Raw genomic sequence first — 17,778 nt, forward strand, 5'->3', positions numbered from 1 at the left:
GACTAGAAAAGTTTTAAACTATGCGAGGGAGGGGCACCCAAAATCAGGTTCTAGTTAGGGCTAAAGGTGTAAGTCACATAGAATAAAAAATGAAAATGTCTGTGTCTAAATACCAGAAACATCAGAAATACACTGTTAGAACAAGAAGCTTAGTCCTGAAGATTTTCAGAAGAATTTCACATTCAGGGGATAAACTATTCCAAAAAGCTAGACTGGATAGGAGAGGAGGCGTTATAGCTCTATGAGCTAGGGATGGACTAGAAGTAAAAAAACATTGATTTATGACAGACTATTAACCAAAGAGAGTCCATGTGGGTACAGCTGGTAGACAAAAGCACTAAGAAGTATTTTCTATTGAAAATACCAGGTTTTACTACAAGCTTGATTAGCCACAGTGTGTAGGTAACAAGTTCAGGTGTGTTCTATTAAACTCATAGCAAAACCAGGAATGGGTGAAACTGCTATGCAATGCGAGTCTTATTTCCATCCCTGCCCAGTTCAGAACAGAAACAATAGGAAATTATTAAATGAAGCAATTAGAAATGCATGAAGGGGCAAGAATGCTGTAATCCTGGGTGATTTCAATTTTCCCAGTATAAACTGGGAAAATCTGTTGCATGTGGTACAGTAGAAATTGAACTGACTGATGCAGTAAATGACTGCTTCCTGACCCATTGTGTCAAAAAAATCAATCTTCGACCTTGTGTTCACAAACACCCAGGACATGCTGTGTGATACAGACGCAGTAGAACCACTGAGGTCAAGTGACTAAGGCCCTGTCCACACTATGCATTTAAACCACATTAGTTTCTTTTAAACCAGTTTAAAAGTGCTAAATGTGGTTAGCATCTACACTACAGAGCGTTTAATACCAGATTAGAACCGGACTCAAGACCACCTCAAGAAGTAGTCTCAAGTCCTGTTCTAAATTAGATCACATCAGAGAGTGTGGTTTGTCAAAAGTGTGGATGGTAGAATACCGAACAACATTTTTTGTGTATCCTCCTTTTTGTGTGGGGTTTGGAACATATGTACATTCCGAAAGATGCAACAAAGTTTGCGGTTCTCATAATGGGATTGACAGTGCCTGCGTTTCAGAGAAACCTCCCCTTACATGGTTAGTTTGAGACACAGACACTTCCTCTGCACTGTCATCACAATCTCAAAGCTAAGTAAATGAGGCCACACCCGACAGTTATGCACTGGCACTAATGCAGACGGCAAAAGACAGGGCAAAGCATGTCACCAAAATCGCATTACAGGGCAAAGGCAGTTTGCTCCTGTTTGTGTCGTGTTTTTTCATCAAACTCAGGGGCAAACGGGTTTTGCCCTTGTGTTACAGGTTTGCCCTGTCTTCAATATCGGGCCCCGATTGTTTGACAACTGCCATGTTCAGCTGAAGAATAATGCTACTTTCAAAATTAACATTAAAACTGAAATATAAGTAAGAAAATAATTCAACTGGAGGCTTGAATATCAAACTGTTCATTGACAATGGCATAAAGGTTTGGCAGTACTCAAAAGACATAAATCACTTAATAACCCACACTATACTAATTCATGCACGAGAGCTTGCACATTATTTCCAAGCAGACTACATAGGCTACTGAAAATACCAGCATCTGGTAAACACCACAATTTAGCCAGGACTCCACCTGGGCTACACACTGCTCAATTTAATCAGCTAGGTCTGCAGGTTCAGCTAGCTTCATCGGAATTGGGTTTATATTTTTTGAGTTATTGGTCTGCCCTGTTTTTTCCCTTAAATATATACTTTTAAATACAAACCACATTCATGCTCACATATACGTACTGTATTTGTTACAGATCCAGTGTTCTATGCTCTGTAAAAATCTTGTATTCTGTACAAGGAGGATTACCAAGTGAAAAATATCACCAGTAAGCAGTCAATATAACCAGGCATGTAGAATTTCAAAATATGATTTGTAAATACTGAAACCAGAAACCCTCTACAAGCCATTACCCTAACCATCATGTACATTCCTTTACATTCTGCCATTAAATAAATATGCATGTGCTAAAACAGGTCTAACCAGACACAGTATGTTAGTAACATACATCTCTCACGAAGGATACAAATATCAGATTACAGCTTCCATGACATAAATCCAAATAATAAATGTATAATGGAAGTATGAAAAATATCTTTAATATTCAGTGTTCATTCATACTCTGTACCTTATACACATCAGTATTGTACACATGTAGTCCTGATCCACATTAACACTGTGGTCAAGTATTTTCAAATCTTATTGCTTCTTGTAAAGGGTTACTGGAGAGGTACAAACATTCCCAATGTGTAAAAAGTTTAAGCGTTAGAAAATGAAACGGAATATAACGCCCCTAGACATAACTAAGCTTCAAATACATACTTTAGGTAGATCGTTTAGGAGTTCCTACTTTATTTCTTACAAGTTTTTATAAAATTATCACTGTGTTTTCCTTCTCCAAATGAACTACAGTAAATTGTTGTAAACACACAATGGCTTTGCAAAAACATTTTCACTCCCTTCACTGAACAAAACACTAAACAAAAATAAAAAAAGGAAAAGGCAGACATGATAACGTGAAGCCAGATAAAGCCCTATTGATCCCCTAGGCTAATTTTCCTGTGATTTCCTGCAGGAGAGAAGTGCTGACTGAAGCACACTCTCACTTTTACACCATCCCCACAGGGCTATTAGATCGATGCTGTGGATCTCTGTATTTGCATCTACTCAAGAGTTCGAGACAGCATGGAAGCAGGCTGCCACATTCTCCTTCACTGAACTAACCTGGAGGCCACTATTAAAACATTCATTATTAATAGTGATGGCAGAGGCAGACTAGTCCTGTTTGAATACTTGTTAAAAATTCAAACCAATATTTCATTATCTGTTAGTTTTTCAACATGTAATTAAACCACCACAAATGTTTTAACTATTCAATTGAAGAGACTGAGAAAGACTTCTAGTCCAAACATGTATCTCTGAATTAATTAAGTTTCTTTTTGCATTTCTAAATTTAGTACCACTGGGTGTTAGGTGTTTTGGATTCTAAAACCAGCACATTGCTCTTGTACGTCAGTCAATTACTGCCTTGCACAACAAAGGAAATAAATACTTCCTTGTCTTTGGGCAGCAGTCGTCATTTGTTCTGTGAATGGAACACACAAACACTTGTTCATTACTGTCATTATTCATAGAAATCTGATTATTGTTGAAAGTGCCACCAACTGGAGAATAATTCCTATGAATTTATTACTAGTGTTCAGGAGCATGAAAGAATTGAAGAGCAGGACTGTTAGGAATTTGTGCAGAGCATCTCACGTGCAGAGAAGCTGTTTAATAGACACAAATGTCGTTTTGTAGTCACCTTTTACTGGTGGTTTCTTAAGAGTTTGCCCTTTATTATTGTAATTCACCACGTTCTCAAACCCAGAGAAAGTCAAGATGTTTTAATTAAGTGCAAAGGGGATAAGGCATCAGTATAAACCTAGCAAGAAACTACTTGATTGCAGGAAGCAGTCAAAGGAATATTCTAAACATCATTGTATTTTGAATTTTGGCTTCAGAATTGAAAAATCGTTCCGGGAGTGAATGTAAAATCTGTGCAGCCCTATGTATCCCACCTTTCTAATCTTACCCCCCCCTCCCCCCCTCCCAGCCCCTGCTTACCTGCGTCAGGGCTCCCTCTGCCAGGGCCTCTGCAGGGCTAGTGGGGGTGATGGGTGGAAGCTGGCCTCCCACGCTCAGCTCCAGCCGGTCAGTCCTGAGCCCAAGTAAAGGCACCGCGTGGCCCTTCCCCTCTGCACTCTCTTGCACCGATCTGGGGGCATTTCCAGGCTGCTCTGTGGATGGGGACCCCTCTGCCAGCTGCAGCACCTCTGGCTCCTCGTCTGAGGGGCTGCTGGTTACTTTGGCTCCCTGTACAGAGGCCCGGAAGTCCTGAAGGTCATGCTCCCGGTCCACTAGTACCCACTCTCGGGAGTCCACGTCTTGCCGGCCAGAGCTCAGGTTGAGGGCCACAAAGCCACTGCTGGCTGCTCCTTCACCCTGCTCCTGGGACACAGGGGAGCCCAGCTTGGTGCCTTCAGGCAGGAGCTCCTCGTCATAATGCCACACCCTGTCCGAGCGGCCTGTGCCTGTGGCTCCACCCTGCTGGGGAAGAGGTGTTGCCACTACCTCCTTATCCAGGGCTTCTTGTGGCTTCCCAGAACTGCTAACACAGGTGAAAGGAAGAGAGAGTCAGATGAAGAGGAGAGAGGTTTGTCAGAGATGAGGGTATGAGCAGATGAAAAATGCTGTAGAATAACTTTTACACAATGATTTTGCAGTATTCCCATGGTTTTTTCCATGGTTATACTATGCATTTATCACAGTTTACCATGGTTTGCCACATTTTAATATGCTTTTCCATACCTCTCAAAGTTTTACAATGCTTAACTATAGTATGCTGTATACTTTTACTATGGGAAACTTTTTTGTGAGGGAGCTGTGTGTGAGGGAGCTGTGTGTGAGGAAGGTGTGTGTGAGCTGTGTGTCAGGGAGCTGTGTGTGAGAAAGGTGTGTGAGGGAGCTGTGTGTGAGGAAGGTGTGTGTGAGGAAGGTGTGTGTGAGCTGTGTGTCAGGGAGCTGTGTGTCAGGGAGCTGTGTGTGAGAAAGGTGTGTGAGGGAGCTGTGTGTGAGGGGGCTGTGTGTGAGGAAGGTGTCACTGAGCTGTGTGTGAGGAAGGTGTGAGGGGGCTGTGTGTGAGGGAGCTGTGTGCGAGGAAGGTGTGTGTGTGGGAGGCTGTGTGGGAGGGAGCTGTGTGGGGAGGGAGCTGTGTGGGAGGGGGAGCTGTGTGTGTGAGGGGGCTGTGTGGAGGAAGGTGTGTGTGAGGGAGCTGTGACACTCCCCCACGACACACCCTCCCTCGACACACTGAGGGGGGGGGCACTGTCCGACCACACACACTCCCCCGAGGGGGCCTCCCCCGATACACACCCTCCCCCGATACAAACCCTCCCCCGAGGGGGCCCCTCCCTCCTAGAGGGAGGATCTGTGGGGGGGGGGGGGAGGTGGTTTAAGGGGCTGTGTGGGAGGGGGGATGTGTGGGACCCCTACATACCCTGGGAGTGGGGATTTGTGGGGGGGAGCTCTGTGTGAGGGGGCATCTGTATGTGTGAGGGAGCCGTGTGTGTGAGGGAGCTGTGTGCGTGAGGGGGCTGTGTGTGTGAGAGCTGTGTGGAAGAAGGTGTGTGGGAGGGAGCTGTGTGTGGGAGGGTGTTGTGTGTGAGAGCTGTGTGGAGGAAGGTTTGTGTGAGGAAGGTGTGTGTGAGAGGGTGCTGTGTGTGACAGCTGTGTGGAGAAGGTGTGTGTGAGGGAGCTGTGTGTGTAAGGGAGCTGTGTGTGAGGGGGCTGTGTGTGAGAGCTGTGTGGAGGCAGGTGTGTGGGAGGTGGCTGTGTGGAGGGGGCTGCAAGGGGGGAGCTGTATGGGGGGGCTGTGTTTGGAGGGAGCTGTGGGAGAGGGAAGCTATGTGGGGGGGAGGTGTGTGAGGGAGGCTGTTTGGGAGGGAGCTGTGCGCGGGGGAGACTGGGACGGGGACGGGACAACTGGGTCAGGAGCTCTGTGTGGGGATCTGTGTGGAACGCACCATGCCTCCAGGAAGCGCTCTGTGCTGGGCTTGGGCTCCAGGGTGAGCCTCCTCTCCAGCTCGAAGCTGTGGATGGAGCGTAGCTTCCTCAGCAGGGGGGCTTCCCGGTCTGACTGCACAGCGTCCGAGCGCACCCGGACAGGAGAGCCCATGCTGGGGCCCGTGTGTGGGCTGTTGTTCCCCTGGTTCTGACTGTGCTCCTCCTCTGTGGCAGCCTGGGTTGAAAAGACAGCAGAGAAGAAAAGCAATGTTAGAGAAAGGTGAGGGACTGGCAGCCCTGAAGCCCCTTGTCTGTCTCTCTGCCTGTCCAAAGGAAGCTGTGAAAGGAAGGAAGCTATAAACAGGCAACAAAGAATATTACTGTTATTACTAGGCATGTCTGACATTGTAGAATCCAAAAAGGACAGGATGCTGATAATTATACAGCAAGTGATGAAAAACATTTATTTTAATAACCTACAGAGGGCGTAACATTATTTATGTGTAATATGCAACAATAAATATACTTTTACATTTATTACATTTTACATTTATAGCTTTTACACGAAGGCAGTTGTCTGATCCAAATTCTCCACTCAGTCATGCTGTACATTCGGAGGAGACAAGACATGCTCTTTTCCCCTCTGTTGTTATGATTAGCATGTTATTAGCCAATCATATTCTTCCATTTCTTCTGATGGCTTGCATGGAATGCTGAGTAAAGCTGTCTAAACAAGAGCCAAGGGTGGCATGCTTCCACTCCCCTTTTGCCTGTTTTAGCCAATCACTGGATGTGTGCCCTCCCACACTGATGACCTTGGTTTGCTAATATTGACGAGACTGAAAGGAACTAAGTGTGGTTTAGAAGGACATAGCGAATACCTATAGATGGATTCATTTACATTGTTATACAAAAAATTATAAATTAAAGAGTACTGTTTCTGTTTGTTTCTTCAAATTGTGATGTACCTTGCTCCGGAATTAATGGTTTGGCTGAATTGTGATATACAGAACAGTATATCATTATTTTGTTGGTCATTTATTAAGTTTAGCAAATTAAGTCAGTAGATTGTGCCTTTCTCTTGCCTTTCTTTAGAAAATATTTAATGCAAATTATGTTAAAGTAAATGCTATATTAATGTTTTATGCAGTACATTTTTAAACATACGTTGGCAGTGTGTAACAGTTACGTTTATTAGAATAAACTATGATAGGCTACTGTTTTCTCTTCTCTGCTGGTTGTGGAGAAAATGCATTTAATAGCCTTGAACTGGGGTAAAACAACGATATGAAAAGTGTTGTCACTCAAAATACAAGAATACGATTATTCTGCTACTGGGAGCTTAAGGAGACTGCAAGCCCTGCCCATATTTTTTGTCCACCAGTCGTCACTGTGCAAATTTCAGATATAGTGGTGCTTGTGTGCAACAACACACTGTCGTTACTGTAATGACTTTTTTGTATTACACACGCCTATGGAAAACACGCACTGTCATAGCGACCCCAGTATAGGGTTCTAACAATACATTCCTCTGCACGCTAGACTTACAAACAAACACACTCCCTTCCTTTCCTTCGGGGACTCATTCTCATTCGTAGTATAACACCAACCAAGAACCCTCCATGAATGTCAAAGAATCCTCTGTATACTATAATTACGGAGACATATTATGAAAGACATGGTGAACCATTTGTATAGTTTAATTAGTTTGTTTGAGTATTACTGAAGATCCTACAACGAGTTATGGAGGAAAGGATGAAATGCAGTGCTTATTAGGGGAGAGTCGGTATACAGGTTTTGTGGTTTACCCCGGTTTAGGTATGTTATGGTATTGATACCGTTCCTGTTATTCTACACCACAATTATTGCAACTACAGCGTAGAATGGTTAAGACTATATTCGTGTTCCTGTGAACAAAGCAAAGGAAAATGCCATTTTCATACAAACACCTTTTTATTCCCAGTCCTGTACAAAACAAGACTCAGTTCTGCTCAGTTTTCTAATCAAGACTCAGTTCAACTCAGCTTTCTCATCAAGACTCAGTTCAACTCAGCTTTCTCATCAAGACACTGGAACATATACTTGCAGCCTTAGGAAAGTTTCTGAGGAATGTCTTTTAGTGAACTGATACTGGATTTTGATCATGGTTTTCAAAGAAACCGTCAATACAAGTTTCAGTGTCTCAATTAAAATTAGCAGAGACAAGCAACAAATAAGGACAGCCTCCTTATTTTCAAAACAGTTGTGTTATTTAAGTTATTTACAGCATTCAAACTTCACTAGGTACGTGCAGAAATCGTTTTTTGTACAAACTGTGTGTAATAATCATCAGTAATAATACTGGAAGCTTACTTGTGAAATGTAGATACAACTCCAGCAACACACATTTTCATTTTAAAATACATTTTTAATGGTGTTGCTATAGGCATTTTGTTTATGCCGTGCCAAAAATAACCAACTCAACTGTGCTCTTAAATAATAACCTGCATGAGTAAACTTTTGTTTTTTAAGCAATACGGCTGATCATTTTCTAATTCTGTTTACCATCAGCTGAATGAAGCACTTTATTTATTTATTCATTCATTTATTTTGTACTTTTAATTTTTTCAAACAAACACACTCATCACGTTGTCTTGAGCAACACACAGATCTTAATAATAGAATAATACATACTGTGGCAGTATTACACATTGTACCACTTTAGGACGTTCTTTTAAAGTTTTAAAATTCAGATTGTCTTTATAAAAAATAAAAAAAAGTTTAAATTGCTATGGCTTTTTATTCAGCTTTTTGACTTGGTGAAATTTAAAATGCCAAAAATGCCAGCAATTTGTCAATTCTTTTGTAAGCCTTCGTGTTACAACTTGCATGATGAACTGTATCCCGTCATATTAAGTTATCCGTATTTCTGGATGGTTATCATAGCGTGCAGATTGCATTCCGGCTATTATAGCAGTAGTAGCAGCAGTGCTTTTAAATTAAGTCATCAGTGCAAGCATCTGTCAATTCCATTCCATCTATTGAAAACAAACATGTTTCTCTGAGGTTCAAAAAGGAGGGCTGAATAAGACACAAGCCGACCTCCTATAAGCTTCTGATTGACCTTGTTGAAGTTATAGATGAAGTACCCTAGTGGCTTCTATTAAATCCAGCAGTGTTAACTTCCTGCTATACCCAGATCCTCCCATTCCTGTGAGCCTACAGGGCGAGTCCCCCTACCTTCCAGACGGGGGCTCTGATGCGGTTGCGGTTGCGGTCCAGCTCTTCCCACACATCTGGCTCCTGGTTCCGGAGCTGGTGTCCTGGCGAGCCCGGCAGTCTCTCTGGACAGTTCTCCCCGTCACTGAGCTGCTCGTCCTGCAGCACCTCATCAGTGTTCTCCCTTAACAGGTCTCCAGGCATCAGGGAGGCATTTGCCATCCTGCAATCAAACACCAGCACACACATTCACATGTAGGCTCATACACTTGCAGAGAGAATATCGAACAAGGTGCTGTACCATATAATATCCACCCCAGGAGAGGCTTTGCTGATTAACCAGAAATACAGTTACAGTAACTGTGCTTGTGTAGTGTCTCTATGTAAGTCTGCCATGACCCCCTACAAAAAGCCATTACTAACGTATTGCTGAAATACATCAAGGAAGTACAGCTGATTTTTACAGTATAAACCAGAAATATATGAATAAAAACCTTTTTGTATTATTCTAAATAGAAACTATCTATAAAATGTAATGCACATATATACTGGCATACTGGTCTTGTCCATTCTCTAAAGAAGCGGGCAACAATTACTGACCTAATTATTGACTATTTGATTACAAAGGCATGCTTGAGATGTATCTGTTTAATAGGGCAGGTATACATTAAGTACATAAAAAGAACAGTCTGTCTGTTTGTCACATGATTGCTTCTCCCCTAAATTATTTCTGTGACCCCCAGCTTCAGAACCACTGTGTTAGTCTAGTCAGGTCAAAGACAGTATCCTGGGCTAATAGAAATGAAACAGAGTACTGGGTGGAATCTGTGTGTCTGTGAAAAAGTGCGTGTGTGTGTGTCAGTGTGAGTGTGTCAGTGTCAGTGTGTCTGTGCAGGTGAGCGTGTCAGTGTGTCTGTGCGAGCGTGTGTGCCAGTGTGAGTGTGTGTGTCAGTGTGTCTGCGCGAGTGTGTGTGTCAGTGTGTCTGTGCGAGTGTGTGTGTGTGTGTGTGTGTCAGTATGTTTGTGAGTGTGTGTGTGTGTCAGTGTGTCATTGCGAGTGTGTGTGTGTGTGTGTGTGTGTGTGTGTGTCAGTGTGTCTGTGCGTGTGTGTGTGTGTCTGTGTGTGTGTGTGTGTGTGTGTGTGTGTGCGAGTGTGTGTGTGTCAGTGTGTCTGTGCGAGTGTGTCAGTGCGATTGTGTGTGTGTGTCAGTGTGTCTGTGCGAGTGTGTCAGTGCGAGTGTGTGCGTCAGTGTGTGTGTGTCAGTGTGTCTGTGCGAGTGTGTGTCAGTGTCAGTGCGAGCGTGTGTGTGTGTGTGTCAGTGTGTCTGTGCGAGTGTGTGTGTGTCAGTGTGTCTGTGCGAGTGTGTGTGTCAGTGCAAGTGTGTGTGTGTGTCAGTATGTCTGAGTGTGTGTGTGTGTGTCAGTGTGTCTGTGCGAGTGTGTGTCAGTGTGTCTGTGCGAGTGCGAGTGTGTGTGTCAGTGTGAGTGTGTGTGTGTGTGTGTGTCAGTGTGAGTGTGTGTGTCAGTATGTCTGTGCGAGCGTGTGTCTGTGAGAGTGTGTGTGTGTCAGTGCGTCTGTGCGAGTGTGAGTGTGTGTGTCTGTGCGAGCTTGTGTGTGTGTGTGTGTGTGTGTGTGTGTCAGTGTGAGTGTGTGTCAGTGTGTCTGTGCGAGTGTGTGTGTGTGTCAGTGTGTCTGTGCAAATGTGTGTGTGTCAGTGTGTCTGTGCGAGTGTGTGTGTGTGTATATCTGTGTGTCTGTGTGAGTGTGTGTGTGTCAGTGTGTCACTGCGAGTGTGTGTGTGTGTGTTTCAATGTGTCTGTGCGAGCGTGTGTGTCAGTGAGTCTGTGTGAGTGTGTGTTTCAGTGTGCCACTGCGTGTGTGTGTGTGTGTGTGTGTGTGTGTGTCAGTGTGTCTGTGCGTGTGTGTGTTAGTGTGTCTGAGTGTGTCAGTGTGTCTGTGCAAGCGTATGTCAGTGTGTCTGTGCGAGTGTGTGTGTGTGTGTGTGTGTTTCAATGTGTCTGTGCGAGCGTGTGTGTCAGTGTGTCTGTGCAAGCGTATGTCAGTGTGTCTGTGCGAGTGTGTGTGTGTGTGTGTGTGTGTGTGTGTGTGCGAGCGTGTGTGTCAGTGTGCCACTGCGAGTCTGTGTGTGTGTCAGTGTGTCTGTGCGAGCGTGTGTGTCAGTGTGTCAGTGCAAGTGTGTGTGTCAATGTGTCTGTGCGAGCGTGTGTGTCAGTGAGTCTGTGTGAATGTGTGTGTGTCAGTGTGTGTGTGTGTGTGTGTGTGTGTGTGTGTGTGTGTGTGTGTGTGTGTGTGTGTGTGTCAGTGTGTCACTGCGTGTGTGTCAGTGTGTCTGGGCGAGTGTGTGTGTCAGTGAGTCTGTGCGAGCGTGTGTCAGTGTGTCTACACAGTTCTGGATGTGGTACCTACCCCAGTGCTGCGGGGGTCTGCCTGGTGTGCAGCTGGGGGGTGTTGGAGGTGGCACTGATGGTCAGTGTGCCGTCAGTCCCGGTTCTCTCCCAGTCGTAAGGGTCATTCTCTACCACACCGAAGGTCTTCATGCTGTTTTCAAACACCGACATCAGCAGCTACGCAGACAGACAGCACAGATATTACAATACTAAACACTTTGATAGTGTTAATGAAAACCACTTCCAGAACCTGTATACATTTACAAACATCATCAAACTAAAACATATTGTGAGATTACAGCAATGCTCCAATCACAAATACTGTTTGGAAGGGGGCAGCTAAATATGCCAGCAGACCTGCCATTTGAAGATCCCATCAGTCAATTCTCAGGAACACAAATTTCAAGGGACCAGCAAATAAAACTGTATTCCTATTATCAGGAGTCTAAGCCAAATGCATCCAGTCAGTTAGTACTGAAGTTACAGTAACACTGAAATCAAATTGCAATTCCAGAACAATGAAAAGTACTAAAAGTATTGTGAAAGTTACTGAAAATAAAGTGAACATTAAAAAAGTATACATTGCAAATTAACTGCGTTTGCAAGCTGCATCATGATCAAGGGCATTTTTAAACCAACCACAAAAGTCGATCTCAACATCAGACATCTCAACATCTGTATTATTGTATCCCATTTTTTCAGAATGGCTGAGAAAGTGTTTACGGTAATGTTGAAATCTGCAACACATCTTTCTTTTTCTGTATGGTGGGGTGCATTATCCACTGCTTTTAACTATCGCAATCAAAGTGCATCACAGGTTCTGCAGTCCCAAAACAGCACTAAAATACACTTTCAGATACAAATCTGGATGAAAGTTAATACATTTCCCAATATCCTTTGCACTCAGCTGTTCAAAATAGTGCATTTCGTTTATTCAAAATGTTCTTCCATGGGAGGGCTCCAATATAATTTGCACTAACAAGAAATGTGTGTTAAGTGGATTATTTGTATTGTAAGTAGGGCTTCTGTTTTTATGAATTTCATTTTTCGGTGCCTATTTATAGCTATTTTCAAGTTTTATAAAAAACAGTTTTTTTCGAGGCTTTATTATATACTGTATGAAAGTATAGTTTTCCGTTACTTTCCAAAATTCTTCACGGTATGACAGGAACAGTGTGCCCCGAACTGGATGGTTTGGCAGTTCATTCCAGGGTCAGTCTGAATCCGGCCATCCAAGAAGGGGGCGGAGCCATAATACCAGAAGTCGTCGCCTTAATACAGTAAGCGATGTGTCAGTCACGGACTGGAGGAGACGTGATTGAACTAGCTACTGAAGGGGCCGGGACTGAAGGTATATCAAGAGGTATGGCAAAGCAATCTGTTCCAATCTTATGGCTACGATAATGACCTGGAGAAGTAAAAAGGAAACTGGGAGTGTTTTGCATTGCATCTGTCAATCTAATCATTGTCAACTTTGTAATAGAAGACTGAAATCTGGGAGCTGTCGCTAATCAATCAGCATCAAACCTGTACTACACTGCACTACTGTTTCACTGATGCTATATAATTCAACTCTTGCACCAAGGAGCACTCACTATTGGACTATCGTGTGTGTGTCTTTATTGTTATTACTTCAGGACTGAATCCCATGGTTTTACTGACTTTACACATAGTTGTGTATAGTCAGTGTTTTTATTTAAAGCAATTAATAAAGCTTTGTTTTCACCACTTGAACTGTTGTTGGACTGTTGTTTCTAATCACAACATCACCGCTACACCTGTGCACTACAAACCTTTTTTGCCACAATTGGTTAAAACCGAAAATCAGAAGCCCTAACTATAGAAGTAATTTACAATAATAAGCGACTGCTAAATCTGGCCAAGGTCGTGTAGAAAATTCACAGTATCAGGAAATGTGTCTAATCTGAGTTTGTTTTATGGGGAAGTGACTGTAACTGTGTAAGTTAACGTTATTATTTCAATTCTACAAGATAATGAAAGCCAATGGCTTTTCCACCCAGACTCAAAGGAATCCAGCTAGGACTGACACACTAGCATTGCTGCAGCAGTTAGAGCACTTGACTCCTGTCTCTCCCAGCTGCTGGTCAAGGGAAGCAGAATACAACAGCTGAATGCTCAATGTCAGATGTAGCCAACACAGAAAGGCTGTGGCTTTATCATTTGTTTTGAGGGGGTGATACAGACACAGGCTATGACTGATCTGAGCTGTTTTTCCATTGGAAAGATCTCAGTGCTCACCAATCTTCTCAATTGACTGAGAGAACTGCAGGTACAGTGAGACAGTGAAGATGATAACGTATGGGATTTAATGGTCAATTATTACAAAATCATTTACTTTATCAACGTATGTATCCACGTAATGACAATATTTTAGAATACTATTACCATAAACAAATTCCTTATGGATAACCCTTATTTTCTTCACAGTGAATTTTCGATGTAGACCTTTTAAAGACAATGTTCACTATGAGTGGATTATCAAACAAAATAAAAACATAAAAAAAAATATTAAAAATAACAACAGACCCGTGAAATGTCCCCTTCTTGTACTGGACAGAGCAATATTTAGCAGAAATATCTTTCATGCAGCTGGTGTCTTTTTCATTAAAGACATTTTAAAGAAATCACACAGCTCTATGCAGTGTGTTCAATCATTTACTGGAAGCAAACTAAACAGTCTGCCAAGTTCCTAAATGAAGTGTAACAGGTACTGCGTCAAACCAGGTAAACATTTGCTGTATTTATTTTTAAGTGATAAAAATATGTACATTTACACTATTCTTTCAAAAATGGGACTTTTCACAGGGAACTACATATTACACAGCAATGGGTACATTTAGAGGAAAATGTAAAATCTGTGCAAACCGTAAAAGAAATGCAGCCTAAATCATGTGTTTCTGTCCCGTTTTGTGAACAGGCACACATAATTTACAGCTATTCAGAAAGTTTCAGCTCCAGAATCCTCCAGAAATTAATACAATACAGTCCTGGCCGCTTTCAATATAGCTTTTACTGTAGATCTGTCAACAGCAGAGACAGACAGCAGCTTCTCTGTGAGCAGAAGATCATTGCACTCAAAATGGTGGATACCAGTTTAGATCTCATGTGGTTTTACCGTGTAGTCGGGCTTTGTGAAGTAGTCCAAGCTGAGGACGTGATCGAGGAAGACGGTGAACTCAGGAGGAAGGTGCTTCAGCATGAGCCGATGGTCGTAGGTGTCCTTCAGCTTCCCCACTTGTTCCTGGACGAGGGCGAGGGGGAGGGGGAGAGGGAGGGGGTGGAAAGAGAGTGTTATCAAACATCTCTCAGGAAGATCCTTTCAGGTCAGCTTCACCAACCCCAAACACCTTCGATTTCAACCCATACTTGGGTCCAGCTACTATAATAGTCTCCCACCCCTCTCCGATGGACTGTTTTGTTAGAGGACACAATTTAAGGGAGTAGGTATCCCTGCCAACGATTAATCATGTTTATTCGTCATTCAATAATCATTTGGTGGCCTACAAATAGTTAATTAGTGCTTTTGGTCAAGATATAATAGATTGTGATTCACTGATGCATAATTAATTGTTACACCCCTATACAATCATGTTAAATTTTACACTAAAATAGAAAAATTAAGTGTTACATTTAAGTTTAGCCTTCATTTAACACGAATAACCTATCACCTAATATTTATTTATTTATTTTTTAAATTTAATATATCCAATTATAATTTTTCCCCCCAGTTCTGGATTGCCCAATCGCTTTTCCCCTCACCGCAGCAAGTCCCCACATGGCTCAGGAGACCCAAAGGTTCAGTGGGCGTCCTCCAATCCCATGACCAAGCCAACTTCCTTTTTCACTCAGGAACTCGAGAGCAGATGTCTCTGGAGGACAAAGGCTAGCCCTGCAGGTGTCTGCTCTGAGCTCACTGGGTGCCTGGCCGGCAGTGACTGTTTCCCCTCATCACTCTACAGCGAACCCTGCTGGCCTGGTGCTCAGTGAGCTCTTCGCACAGTCAAGCTAATATTTTAACCTTGTGCCGATCAGGTAACAAACCTAGAGCATTAGACAGCTCAGGGATGGAAAGTACTATTGCATAGCAGTTTCACCCATTCCAGGTTATACTATAAGTTTGATTAGGCATAGTGTACAAGTAACAAGTTCAGGTGAGTATTATAAAAGGCATAGTAAAACTATGAATGGACTCCTATGCAATGTGAGTCTTAATTTCATCCCTGTATATGTATTGCAACAGTTAATCTCAGGTACCCTGGAAAAAGAACAGAGTTTACCTTATCCTTTATTTTCCGCCAAGGCAGCTGTCCAACCATGAATTCCACCAGCATGTAGAACAGCGACCAGAGATCATCGTGCCGACCCATCTCCTGCAAAAACAAAGACTGGCACTGAGCACAGGCACACAGAGTGGCACGGAGACACAGAGAAGCACTGAGCACAGGCACACAGTGGAACGGAGACACAGAGAAGCACTGAGCGCAGGCACACAGAGCAGCACTGAGACACAGAGAAGCACTGAGCACAGGCACACAGTGGCATAGAGACACAGAGAACCACTGAGCAGAGGCACACAGAGCAGCACTGAGACACAGAGAAGCACTGAGCACAGGCACACAGAGCAGCACTGAGCACAGAGAAGCACTGAGCACAGGCACACAGAGCAGCACTGAGACACAGAGAAGCACTGAGCACAGGCACACAGAGAAGCACTGAGCGCAGGCACACAGAGCAGCACTGAGACACAGAGAAGCACTGAGCACAGGCACACAGTGGCATAGAGACACAGAGAACCACTGAGCAGAGGCACACAGAGCAGCACTGAGACACAGAGAAGCACTGAGCACAGGCACACAGAGCAGCACTGAGCACAGCCACACAGTGGAACGGAGACACAGAGAAGCACTGAGCACAGGCACACAGAGCGGCACTGAGCGCAGGCACACTGAGCGGCACTGAGACACAGAGCGGCACTGAGTGCAGGCACACAGAGCAGCACTGAGACACAGAGTGGCACTGAGTGCAGGCACACAGAGCGGCACTGAGCGCAGGCACACAGAGTGGCACTGAGCGCAGGCACACAGAGCAGCACTGAGACACAGAGCGGCACTGAGACACAGGGTGGCACTGAGCGCAGGCACACAGGGAGCCTGACAGCATCCTTTGCACATTTTTTATTAAAAAATAAAACAAAAATAGCCAACCTGACATGACAGAACCTCAATGTCAGTTCAATAGCATATTTTTTTTTTAAATGTGTGTGCAAGCTGTTGGATGTTTGTTTATAAGAAAACGTGTGAGGCTTATAACATCTGAAAGCCTTGTTTGATTGATTTGAAAAGGATGTCAACAGCTTCATAATTACAACGTTTACATGCATGAGGAATTAATCAATTTATCAACTGGTTCTCTTGAATCTGAACACAAATGTATAGCGTCTACATGCCAAACTCAACAGAGCTTGGTGGAATTGATGCTTCAGAACCTGTGTGCAGGTGATTCAGATTAAATTCAATTCAGATTAGAATCAATTCCTCAAAGTAGCAGCTATAATCCAATTTGATTTTGAATATAAAACAGGGTAAGAGATGGGGGAACGAAACAGACAAAACACCCCAAAAATATCCCCACTGATTATTGTTACAGTACGTCTACAGGGCTTGTCATCTGCGAGCACTCACTGGTGTTAGGCCAACACCTTACTAGTTTGATCTGGTCTTACTGCATATGCTCTGTCATTGTGTAAAATGCTTGATTTGTCATTGTGTAAATGCTTGATTTGTGAACCTTTTCTTACCTTGTTTTTGTGCGCGTTGACGGATGCGTACCGTACCGTGCCTCTGAATCCAGCCACAGGTCGAGGCTGTGAAGCAAAACAAGATGACATTAGCTTGGTTGAATGAACATGAACAAAAACAAAGTCTCTTAGTGTCACGCTATTTTGGTAGTACCTTTCGGGCAATTTGGGTTAATCTGCATGTAGTTCTTTTAGGGAGAGAAATTATTCTTCCAAATGCAAACTAGCCTATTAATATTAAAATACAGTAGGGTACATTTAAATGTTTCTATCAGAGTTCCAGTTTGGCCTTGAGGATTACTGATATCGTGCAGTTTTCTTAAACTGGGTTTCCACAAGTTTTGTAGGTTGTTTTGATGCACCGCAGGTGCAGCCTGCCTCATTTAGTCACCAAAAAATGTAATAAAAAAGCACAGGGGAAAAAACAAAAAACCCAGACAAAGCATTACACTGATACCAAAAATGTAAAAATAACTCAAAAATACGAATATTTCATTAGAGAGCTCTTTATATTATCCATGCATTTATTTGCTAAACAATTATTTTACTGCACATATATACAGTGCCTATAGAAAGTCTACATCCCCTTTCAAAATTTTCACCTTTTGTTGCCTTATAGCCTGGAATTAGAATGCATTAAAATAGTTTTTTTTTTTTTAATTTATCTACCCCAACTTCCAAGTGAAAAAAATATTCCAGAAATTTCTACAAAATTAATTAAAAATAAAAACTGAAATA

General features: G+C 43.0%; 1 protein-coding gene across 4 annotated transcripts in view; it reads right to left on the bottom strand.

Annotated features, from left to right (window-relative positions):
* Positions 1-17,778, bottom strand: part of ttbk2a (tau tubulin kinase 2a) — a 73,427-nt gene that overhangs the window by 12,297 nt on the left and 43,352 nt on the right. For 3 of the 4 annotated variants that reach the window (XM_041266552.1, XM_041266553.1, XM_041266550.1), the window contains 7 exons: positions 17,041-17,106; positions 15,521-15,613; positions 14,359-14,484; positions 11,242-11,399; positions 8,835-9,036; positions 5,636-5,850; positions 3,678-4,221 (listed from right to left, as the gene is read on the bottom strand). In XM_041266552.1, coding sequence (XP_041122486.1) covers positions 3,678-4,221; positions 5,636-5,850; positions 8,835-9,036; positions 11,242-11,399; positions 14,359-14,484; positions 15,521-15,613; positions 17,041-17,106 — 1,404 coding nt within the window. The remainder of the gene's footprint in view (positions 1-3,677; positions 4,222-5,635; positions 5,851-8,834; positions 9,037-11,241; positions 11,400-14,358; positions 14,485-15,520; positions 15,614-17,040; positions 17,107-17,778) is intronic. The other variant, XM_041266551.1, reaches the window with a different exon arrangement.

Source organism: Polyodon spathula, chromosome 12 (assembly GCF_017654505.1).
Source record: "Polyodon spathula isolate WHYD16114869_AA chromosome 12, ASM1765450v1, whole genome shotgun sequence".
Lineage (NCBI taxonomy): Eukaryota > Metazoa > Chordata > Actinopteri > Acipenseriformes > Polyodontidae > Polyodon > Polyodon spathula.